General features: G+C 32.3%; 1 protein-coding gene across 1 annotated transcript in view; it reads right to left on the bottom strand.

Annotated features, from left to right (window-relative positions):
• Window positions 1-300: 300 nt before the first annotated feature.
• LOC106715934 (tyrosine-protein phosphatase non-receptor type 11) overlaps window positions 301-11,475 on the bottom strand; it is a 67,342-nt gene continuing 56,167 nt past the window's right edge. The window contains exons 3-12 of the mRNA XM_014509334.2: window positions 7,907-8,074; window positions 7,218-7,371; window positions 6,914-7,060; window positions 6,431-6,562; window positions 6,101-6,228; window positions 5,571-5,732; window positions 5,182-5,292; window positions 4,921-5,011; window positions 3,639-3,787; window positions 301-369 (exon numbers count right to left, since the gene is read on the bottom strand). Coding sequence (XP_014364820.2) covers window positions 349-369; window positions 3,639-3,787; window positions 4,921-5,011; window positions 5,182-5,292; window positions 5,571-5,732; window positions 6,101-6,228; window positions 6,431-6,562; window positions 6,914-7,060; window positions 7,218-7,371; window positions 7,907-8,074 — 1,263 coding nt within the window. The 3' untranslated portion in view covers window positions 301-348. The remainder of the gene's footprint in view (window positions 370-3,638; window positions 3,788-4,920; window positions 5,012-5,181; window positions 5,293-5,570; window positions 5,733-6,100; window positions 6,229-6,430; window positions 6,563-6,913; window positions 7,061-7,217; window positions 7,372-7,906; window positions 8,075-11,475) is intronic.

Genomic DNA, 11,475 nt, shown 5'->3' with positions numbered 1-11,475 from the left:
ACAGTGATATGATAACATTAAACATTATTATTCTGATCATCTAATGGTCGAACCCAATAATAGATCTGAAGATTAACAGAGGATTACAAAAAACAAACCAATCGTTATCTAAAAGATAAACAATAGTAAAGTTATTACTATTGTCCTTTCATTCTGTTTAATTTAAAGGAAATGTGAATAAAAAATTACCTCAGATAGGTAAAAATGTTTCCAGTTCGATTATTGGGTTTGGTCGTAAATGTGCTATGTTTTAAATAACTAATAAATATTTGTAATCTTTACACTTTTCATATAATAATAATAATATTTAAATATTGTGCACTTTGGTCCAAATTTGGTGTTCTTAGATTACGCTTCGCTCTTATAGATCTGAAATAAAAAAATATGACAAATTACTAAATATTATAGAAATATGACAAATTGGAAGTAGACCTAGAGAATATGATGGTGATGATGATGAATTATTTTTTTATAATAAATTAGCTTTTACCCGCGACTTCGTCCGCGCGGAATAAAAAAATTGCACACAAGATAAAAAAGTTCCTATGTCCGTCTCCTAGTTCTAAGCTACATCCCCATCAATTTTCAGCTAAATCAGTTCGACCGATCTTGAGTTATAAATAGTGTAACTAACACGACTTTCTTTTATATATAAGATTCAAAGTTCTAAGATTTTAACTACAATGTAAAAATGCCTGGATAATTCAAATAGATAAATAGGTAATTCTATTAACAATGTCACTCTCTGAAATATTATGAAAAGTATTAAAAATTAATTTGATAATGAATTAACGCATTTTTAACGCGTTAAATCCATCATTATACATCCTTTGAGCTTTATCAAAATTTAATCACTTTTAATCCCCCTGGTGTCCAAATGACGCAACTTATTTAACAAGACATTGTAAAGCATTATTTTCAATCCAAAAAAAATACGATATCCCTCGTCACGTCAATCTGGAATAGTAATTCTGTTCATCGACCAATTAATATTAAAAAATTATATATATTATAAGTATACAGATTTAAACGTAAACACATAATTTTAATGCTAAGGAAGTTAATTTAGAAGCGACATCTATCGTATCGAAGGAGAAATAAACTACGCGTTGTTTTCTGAGAACAAAATCTCTATAGAAACATGTCGTCACAACCCACTCATTATCTTTTTCATAAATTGACTTTTTCGTAATACCAAATTTTTCTAAAACCCTATTTTGTCATCGATATGGTTCACATCATGCGTTGCCACCGACACTATATAACTGTTTACACTGTAGAAGACTTGGATTTAAACGTATTGTTATCTCTTTTCTGTCAAAGAGAATAAAAGAGACAACGAGATTAATACTGGTGTTTCGGTGTTCTTAGTATACGTCTCTATAAATTTATACCTCAATAATGATTTATAATTCTTTTGCAAAAAAGACACAAATTATAAAGTTTGATGCAAAGTGTTCGGGAATCAAATTCATGTTATGTCACCGTGGATATGTGAAAAACGTTATTTTGTAATCGCACTAACTTTTAAGTTCAGTGATGAACTAAATATCGATTGGCTGTTCCTAGCTGTATTATATAGGGACATATAGCCCACCCTTAGGGTGTTACTTTATAGAAGAGAAGGAATCGTCCCTACGCACGCATTCGACGCTGCTCGGAGTCAGTCTAATCCGAATGCTCGATAAAGTAGGTCACTGGGAATGCCGAAAAATAGCTCTTTAAAACAAAATGAAAGTGCATTTAAAATTTCGCGCCATTATGGAGTTCATAATTTTAATGAAAAGTTTGATTATTTCTTACGAAATGTGTTGGTGTTGTGATGAATTATTGAATAGTAAAGTGTTCGTGATAAAGTTTTGTATATATGATACATTGCATATGATCATGAGATGAATGTGTTGTGATAAATTAAAATGAAAATTATATGTTCCAAATATCATGCAAGTGTATTACACAGTACTTCAGAATAAAACCAACGGTAAGTTTTTTTATCTCTGATTCATTTTCACTAAATCATTTATTTATATATTAAATTTATACAAAAAGAAACATATAACGAGTACAGCATAATTATGTTATAAGTATATTATATATTTTAATTTGAATTTTTCGAAATGTGTAAATTTGAAAAAGTTATTTTTTTTTACATTAATTTTGAAAGTGCGTGGTTTGGATTATAAAAAACTTTATAACAACGTAAATTTTAAAAATAAAAGAGTGTATTATAAGTGTAGAAAATGAAGCCGCACCCCAGTGTTGCGGCAAAAGCTTCGATCGCGCCCAAAAATTACAGAAAGGGGTGGATTCAGGGGAGCGAGTAGGGAGAAACCACACAAAAGACGTAACGCACTAATATTCCTTGAAAATCAATGGGAATGATTTAATATATTTAACTAGTTTCCGTTGGTTTCTGAGACCAAAATATTCATATAAAACATAATAATAATAATAATACATATATATATATTACAAGTTGAACTATAGTAAGCGTTGGAAGTAAACTAAAGCTACATAGTGTAGAAGATGTGGAGAGAATGCATTGTGGGAGTCGACGACCTAAATAGGACCCTAACAATAAAGTACAAGGTGTACTGCTATATATTTTGTTTAATACAGAAACCCTCTGGATTTCATTACGTCTACCACTTGATGATTACGTGCTTTTAAAACAATCTTTCTTTAGTATTTCATCAAATCATGACATATTCCCTTAGGACTGCCTACCCTTTCGCGTTACGTGTGTATTTCTGAAGAGAGCAAGAACTTTTCGAATTCCGCCAACAGATGTCACTGTTACCAAAAATCAGAAATAACGTCAATAGATTTTTATTTACAGTCAACATTCATTTACTTAACGCATTAGATGAATGATTAATGGAAAAAAAAACTTGAGAGGTGTCAAGGGCCACCCGGATGGAACGAAGTTCCTTTCGATTAATTAGTGAAGGAACCAATGTTTATTCTATGAATAAAAAACTTAAGTCTTCACAAGAAGTACATTTTATTTCTATGAATTTTCGTTATATATTGTCACGTCGTTGCCATGGTGAAGTAGCGCTCATTCGTCGTTAACATACTTACTATAGCAAAAAGTGTCGTGACAACTTTTCGTAAGATTTTTTTCCGTCTAGCCCCCTTTCACAACGCGCGATAAGGAATTTCGTTCCAACAATGTAATTAAATGACGTAGTACCTAGATTCGTAATTAATAAATTAATATTTTTTAAATATGTACGGAACTGGTTACTGATCTGATTTTTGATAGAATCATCTTCCGGAGAAAGGTTACAAGTTGATGATGTTTTTAATAACCGTGTGTTTCCACCGCCGAAATATCTTTACAAAACATATTGTAATCTCGATCCTTCCTAAGATAATGTAAGGGATGACTACATGTTTTTGTGCAATGAAAAACACAGTTAATAATCTCAGTCTAATATCGTTCGTTCGATTAAAGGTCTAAATGAAGTAAACAGAGGAAAACTCAGTAGATGGTGGTCATTACGATATTGGGCAGTTGCTAATGTTTGAAACTAGATTGTAAAATTACGGGTTTCCTATTATTAAGGGGTTTAATCGGAATGTAGAATAAGTACAATATGTATGTTTAAAATGAATTATTGTTTGATACAAACCTTTTTTCGTGATTGTCTGCTATTATTGTCGATGTATTTCTTGAGAGCTAGATATATGAATCTGTATTGTAATTTATTCTGCACCATTCCTCTCCGCTGTGACCGGACCAATTTCACCGTGTTGTGAACATCTATGTCACAGTTGAAACCTGCGGAAATGGAACATGTTCTAACTATATTATACTAATAAGTGTATTAATTATGTACCAACTAGTAATATACATTGACGCATTAAAATAAAAATATTTAATAAGCACTCGGAAAATAGACTATAGGTGGGAATAAAAACAATGAAAGAAAAAAATATTAAATGTGGGCAACAGAGGGCAGGAGTTATTGCTGAATCTATTTTGTAAAAATTAAGGGCCTTACTATAAAAACGTAACATTTTAGCTTAAACATATATCAACCCCTTTATACCGTGATTCTAGCGCCCGGTGCGGATTTTTGACAAATCATGGTTATTGAAACATTATCATGCGTAGACTTGCGAAATGTGATCTTTACCAATAAATAATGACGTACTTATAAAGAAAGCATCGTGGTGATACTTTTGGTAAAACATATAACCACGTGGGCGTCGATAATATCAATTAACGGCGGTCAAAGGGTTAAAACACGTGTTTAAATAAACATTGTCTAACACTATTTTTGGAGAAATTTACAACTAGCCATATTATACTATAGTGTTTGGCTAGTTGTAAATTTGCTAATGGATTACAGATCCGTAGAATTGGAATATATATTTTGTAAGGAAAAGTTACTCAGTATGTTCACTAATACAACATAACAACACGAGTACCCACAGTAGAAACACCCGTACGAAAACATTGCTTTCCCAGTTTTTTACAAGAGATTGAAAGGAACGACGAAATGTTTTTGTAAAGGTATTATCGTATAAGAAACTTACGATTACAAATGCGGCGTCAATACGCAAGCTGCAGCGCAAGCAATGCTATAAATGTAATTACTTAAGCGATAACTTGATGTCGCAACGCTCGGAATAAAGTATACAAATAGCACAGCTGTTTCCAAACATATAAAATTCGCAAAATATAAATCTGTGACACAATTAAATAACTTAAACCTACTGTCATTGTTATTGGTATTCTAAAAAAAAGTGCAATGTAACCTTAAGTTTTCACTGCAAAAACAATTGTACAAAAACATATTGTCATCTTTCACATTCAGTTTGAAAGAAATGTAGATAACAATGTATTTTAATACATATATATCTGCAGTGGAAAACTGCGGTAGTGCGACATACAGATGTGTATCTCACCGGATATTTTTATCTTGTCGATGAGCATGTCCAGAACAATAAATGTACCAGTCCTGCCGACCCCAGCCGAACAATGCACGCACAGCACATTCTGAAGAGTTAACAAACAAATATATTACTATATTAATGTATTCACCCTCTGAGCTGACAGGAAAATAATTAGAAAATCTTCCAAAGTATACAGTCATCCATCTGCATCAATTCTTAGAATTGGACTATTGCCTATATGAAATTCAAATTTTAATCATAGTTAACATTAACCTGTTCAGGAGCTCGTTCCTCTTCCATATTTTGACGCATTCTTCTATTAATATCGTCTATAAACGAAAGTACTCCGTCTGGTTCTGCAGGTATACTGTGGTCAGGCCATGCCTTTAAATCAAATATAGTTAATTAAAAAAAAAACGCCTGGTATCTAAAATCCCGACCGAATTTTGCTGAAGTAAATAATGCAAATACTCTATGGCTTTCTTTAAGTGATATAATAACTAAAACTGGTTCAGTAGTTTCCAAGTTCATTCGAAACACGAATGTAATATTTTTATTAATAGAAAAATCAAAGGCGCAAGCAATCAACCAAATTATAATTTACCATCATATTTACAAGAAACAAGAGAACCCTTTAAAAGAACAAATGAAAATAAACTTACAGTAAACTGGTATTGGTAAATAGTTCTGCATGTAATCTTGTCGCTGATATCAAATTCACGCAGAAGATAATCTTCGTAATGTGTCTCTGACATAGACTTCACCAGCAGGTTGCCGTACATCTCTTTCTGACCCGACAGAGGCCAGTAACGATCACACTTTTTCTGGAAAAATGTTTTATAAAGACGTCTTATTGTCACATACAATGTAGACACCTCTCCAAAAATACCCGACAAATGTTTCAATATGTTATACTTACCTTAGTCAAAAAATTATTTTAAGTGATTTATAGGTGAAATTATTGGACTCTTTAAAACATTAAAATGTACTCTCGTCAATCATAGATCATAATCCTTTAGCCCCAGCTCAGTTTTTGAGGAGATCAAGGAGTGCTTTCCTTAAATGACTGTGGAGCCTCAACATGGAATTAACATGTATACGGGCCCCGGGCGGGAGTTGGACGATCGTGTCAGCACTCCCATAATATTATTTTAAATAAATAACAAGTGAAAGATAAATAACATTGTTTTACCTTTCCCCTTTCAGCTTCGTTTGTGATCATTGCTATTACCCTGACGTCCTCTTGCCAAATCATACGCCAAAAGTCATTTACCGTGTTTGTAAGACAGCCTTGTGTTGCTATGTATGATTTGTCTTTCACTGGAATCATTAAAAATTATCAATAGATTGATATTATATCCGACTACCAAAGCCACACTTGTCCGTTATATTTGTCCTGTCTGGACTGATTTTGATGTGTTTATTTATTAAACTTTTATTCATCCCCAGATAGTCCTAGTATCAATCGAGTCAAATGATTATGAGATAAATTATTTCTGGTTAATTTAAGTATTAACATTACCTATATTTCGTCTTTTATTTCCTTTTATTTTGTCCAATTTCATAAACTTTTTGACCTCCCGAAGTGCGTCGTCGGAGAGTGACTTGGAGACCAGTGGGAGTGACTCGCGAGAATCTCTATGCAGGATCAGTGCTGGAACATAATGTATACATGTACATATGTTTGGCGGGAAATCGTTGGATGCAGAAGAACATATTGTGAAAGGCAGTTGGGAAGACCAATGTTTAGCAGTGGACTGTCAAAAGCTGATGCTGATGAAAATGAAAATTGATACAACACTGCGCCCGTAATCCAGAGGTGTAGGGAGAGATAACGAATGTCCATTTGTACCGATCCTGGTACACTTGCCTCACTACTTCTACGATTTTCAATGAGTTAAAGTAATCCATATTATAATGCCTTTCCTAAGACAGCTAATACCTATATACTCATTTACTTTTAAAGAAAATTTCTAGCAACTTTAAACATAGAGATGTAACTTACAATGCACGCTATTAAGACTTTCTGTGGACGACTGTACAGAACTCGAAATGTCACTGAGACGAGAGGATCTGATGTAGTTGGCGTTGATATAATCTGAACAATGGGAATCATCACTGCCACGTCGTAATACCACTCGTGTCTGGTCATCTGGATGAGGAAAAGAAATTTATTATGAATCTAGCTTTTGCCCGTAATAAAAAAAATGTATAAGAATATACCAGACTGTAATGAACCTCTATTTTATGGTTATCACTATACTTAGGCAAAAAAAAACAAATACAAATAAAAAAACACAAATACTTACAAGGTATTATGTTCCGGTAGCGATTTTTGTGCATATTCTCCATCTTAGCGCCTTCATTTGCCGTAAAAACAAACATATCTTCTATAAATTTTAAAGAGTAAAATTCTCCGTCGAATCCACATTTGTTGTCCGGTTTTTGAATGTCATCCATTTCCTGGAATGTAAATAAATGCATTTTAAGTTGATTTAATGAGTTTTACAGAAACGGCACAAAGAAATATATGATCTTAATTGAACAGAGAAAAGGATAAAAAGAAAGTAGCCTATGTGTTCTTCCAGAGTATGTTCTATATTTATGCCAAATTCATGGAGATTCGTTGATCCGTTCTGGAAATACATTCTACCTGAATATCCATCCATCCATCTTAACATTCACATTTATAATATTAATAAGGTGGTTCATCTTCCTTCTCCTTCTTTATAAGACCTTCTTTATAAGAAAAGGGAGGGAGGGGATGAAAGTTAATTGGGCTACCAATAGCTTACTAGTGAGACTGAACACAGTATGTACTTCAAATGAGTTTTTGTGCAGTCGTGGTTGCACCGGTCAAGCACATTCAGTAATATGTCGACCTATCCTACGAAAAGAGTTACATGTAGTTACTTAAGAGGTACTATAAGAGAAGTTACTCTTTTAAACTAATCGAGATAATGTTGGGACTCTACCATTGTAACTGCAATTTTCCTACCAAGACTTTTTCATCAATATCCTTGGCACGAAGGCAGGTACCACTGACAGGTTGTAAGAGACGCAGCACGTCTCCAGATGTCTCTGTCATCGGGTAAGATCGGAAGTGCTCGATCAGACCCACTAGATCGTCGAACTGTTCACCACTGCCCACGTCGTATTTATCTTGCTATAACAACAATATAAAGTAAATAAAACGAATACCTTTCATAACAGAGTCAATGCATTTTTAAGTAATTAAATCCATTTTCTAATATCGATTATTTATTGTCATTACGAAAAACGTGTTACATATTCAAGAATTACGGATTAAAAATGTCTGTCGAATTTGAAAGTATTTTCTGGAAATAATGCGTTGGTTTAAGATACATTTTTAATAGCAAATTTGCGTGTAATTATTTGATACAATAAGAATTCTGTGCAAAATAAAAATTGTATGAAGTAGAAAGAGCATGAATTAACTTAAAAATATAATATACCTGACCTTATGAGTAAGGCTATATTAAAAAAAACAATGAACAGAAATGTTTTTTATTATGAAATTATTTTTTCATTTAAAGAATAGTATGATTCAAATAATACACGAGTATTCAATATTTACAAAATAATTTATTTGATTTGTGCAAACACGTCATTAGCTATCTGAAAAAGATACCCATTTGAATTGTCTCCAACAGAGTGTTACTCGTAATAGTAACTCCAGGAGTTGCTCAATGTAGGTTTCATATACTATAAACTTTGGGTGTTCAGTATTTTTGGTTATTCTTTATATATCAGTCAGTCGGTCAGTTACTCCTTATATACTCGTACGTTTAGATAATAATTATATAAAGCTGAAGGCGAGATAACGTCTTCTAATTTTATAGAACATTCAACCCATCTGTCACTGATTACTCTATAATGTAGTTTATCGCCAAAGTAGGTTAATCGTTTATGTATTTATCACAAGTACTTTTGACCGCACAAATAACCGACTTGTTGGCAATAAATTATTACGCTATTTTCACAACTCGTGCTAGCTGTTTAACTCTTTGGTTTGCATTTGTATAAACCTCCAAATTTTATATGACATTCTTATTTATTAATAACTTTTGCCCGCAACTCCGTCGGCACGGAATATAAAAAACCTTTATAAGTAGCCTATATATTCTTCCAGTCTATGTTCTATATCAGTGTCAAATTTCATCAAGATCCGTTAAGCCGTTCCGGAGATACCTTCAAACAATCATCCATCCATCCATCAATCCTTCCATCTAAACTTTCGCATTTATAATATTAGTAAGAAGTAAGATAATTTAGGTATAACGTACATACTCGTTGGCATGTGTTGCATTGCTTGTCACAATTATGTCAAAAGTGATAATAAAACAAAATAATCTCACAGTGCAAGAAAACAAATTAAAACCTAAGCCTTCTATGGCGTTCTTAGAACACCCTACCAAAATTTGTGTTTGTTCACTGTGCCTTAGAAAACAAATAATACAAGATTTATTATAATCTTAATTATTTATGTAAAATAATTATCTTGAAAAACTTCAATATTAAAATTATATAAGACAGCTTTAATGTAGTCTTGTCTTTTCTAAACCTTAAAAGAATAATTTGCTGACGTAAAAATACTTACAACAGTATCGTATCGAAACAGAAACATCTTTAACAGTATTTGACCAAAATTATTATTTTTTATTTAATAAGGGCAGAAACTGTATTTAGCGGGGGTGGAGAATGCTAGGGTATGGGGAGGGGGGGGTATACAATATTCTTTTTCGTAAATCTCTAATTTTCCAACCAAATTATAACACATCCACAACTATTTAACTCGGTGCAAATGTTTATGGACAGCAGTCACTGTTCTTAATGGCCATTCTTTATTATTTTTTCATGGCCGGATATTAACACTATTATTATTAACTCTATTATATTATAATATGTACCGAAAAATGGTATAAATAGAAATCATACAAAGCTAGAAATTATTTTTAAACCATTACATTGAACGATTTTTCGTTAATCACCTTATAAAAAAAATTACGTCTTTACAAGTTTTCGTGTCCATTTTCCCTTTACTGTTACTAAACGAACTTTAAATACATAACAAGTGCTATTGATAATTAGTTCACATTTATCATCATATAGAAAGTTTGTGTTAACAACTTTTTTTATTTGAGACTAGTCTAAAAGTATCATAAGGCACTTGGATAATACACTAAATATTCGTGATAAATTCCTATATTACAGATGCTTATGCGGTTATAAAACCGTTTAAAATCAACTATGTCTTAAAATTAAATAGATCGTAAAAAGACTACGAAGTAAACATGGAGAGAAAATACTTTTATATACCTATACTGCACACAGCTTATAGGTTAGGTTAAATGTTCTTTTCTCTCCTCGAGGTATAAAGAAACTAAAATCTATCCTTCTGTTCGGCCCTATTTAATGTCAGAATTTCTTTGATTCTAGTTTTAGACATATTTGAATTCATTATACATTGAACGCGGGAAAATAGATACTATTATTAACCAAGAAAAAAAAACACTGATTTACTTTATTAAAATGACGGAATAAAAATATTGAATTAAATTTTTATTGATTTGATTTAAAAACATTTCAAATAATATTTAGTTGATTGTATTATAATGTCATATAGTGACCACGAATATTTAAAATTTTGATAAAGGTTTATATTTGACAATTTATCAACGAGGTTGAAAACATTCTGAAAATATAACTTACCTTACTAACTTATTACTAATGCACTCATATCTTCAATGACAAAACTATAACAATTAAAATCACTTATATTTTACACCAAAAAATCTAAATAACGTTCAGACCCTATCATGCAAGCACTATTACTAACCTGAAAGAGAAAAAAACTATACGGTCCTCAGTGCGCCGATGCAGATTGCATTTCCTACGTTCGCATCGTAGCTGGTACGTTGTGCTACTGTATCCAATATTGATATGATCTCCTGGTACCTCGTATGCGCTAATATGCAATGCTCCAACTTCGCACTACTTAATAAACAACAGAGTGATGATGTCGTCAGGTCACAATGGATGCAATTGTGACACCCGTCCCGCTCTAAAGGTGTAAGATCTAAAACGGTTTGCGCATGCTCTTCAATCTTCTTATGTTTATGCGATCCTGGTATTCTCAGGCAATCTAGGATGTCTAGAATCTAGCTCTAAGATTTCTAGGTAGACTAGCCGCCAACCTTCGATGTCGACCGACATACATAATACATAACCGTTCGGAATTTCTGATAGCAACCGGTTGCGAGACTAGTTGTATAATCGACGAAGACGACTGACGTAGTTCTTTAAAATATGCGCTAGCCTATAAATAAATAAAAAGGTAAATTTAATAAAAAAATCAGTTAGGTGTCTATCATTTTCATTTTGAAAAAATGAATTGAAAGCTAAAATAGACTTAAGAAATTTCTATGAAAATTTTATATTTTAATGAAGATTTTTTTATTCTTGTATAATTAGATCTCATAATCATGGCATGACTCCATTGTATCCATTTTGTATTTGGGGGTCCGCAAGCCAAATGGAAAACCT

Source organism: Papilio machaon, chromosome Z, assembly GCF_912999745.1.
Source record: "Papilio machaon chromosome Z, ilPapMach1.1, whole genome shotgun sequence".
Classification (NCBI taxonomy): Eukaryota; Metazoa; Arthropoda; class Insecta; order Lepidoptera; family Papilionidae; genus Papilio; species Papilio machaon.
Note: the sequence above shows the minus strand (reverse complement) of the source record. Positions and strands in the feature narration are given on the sequence as shown.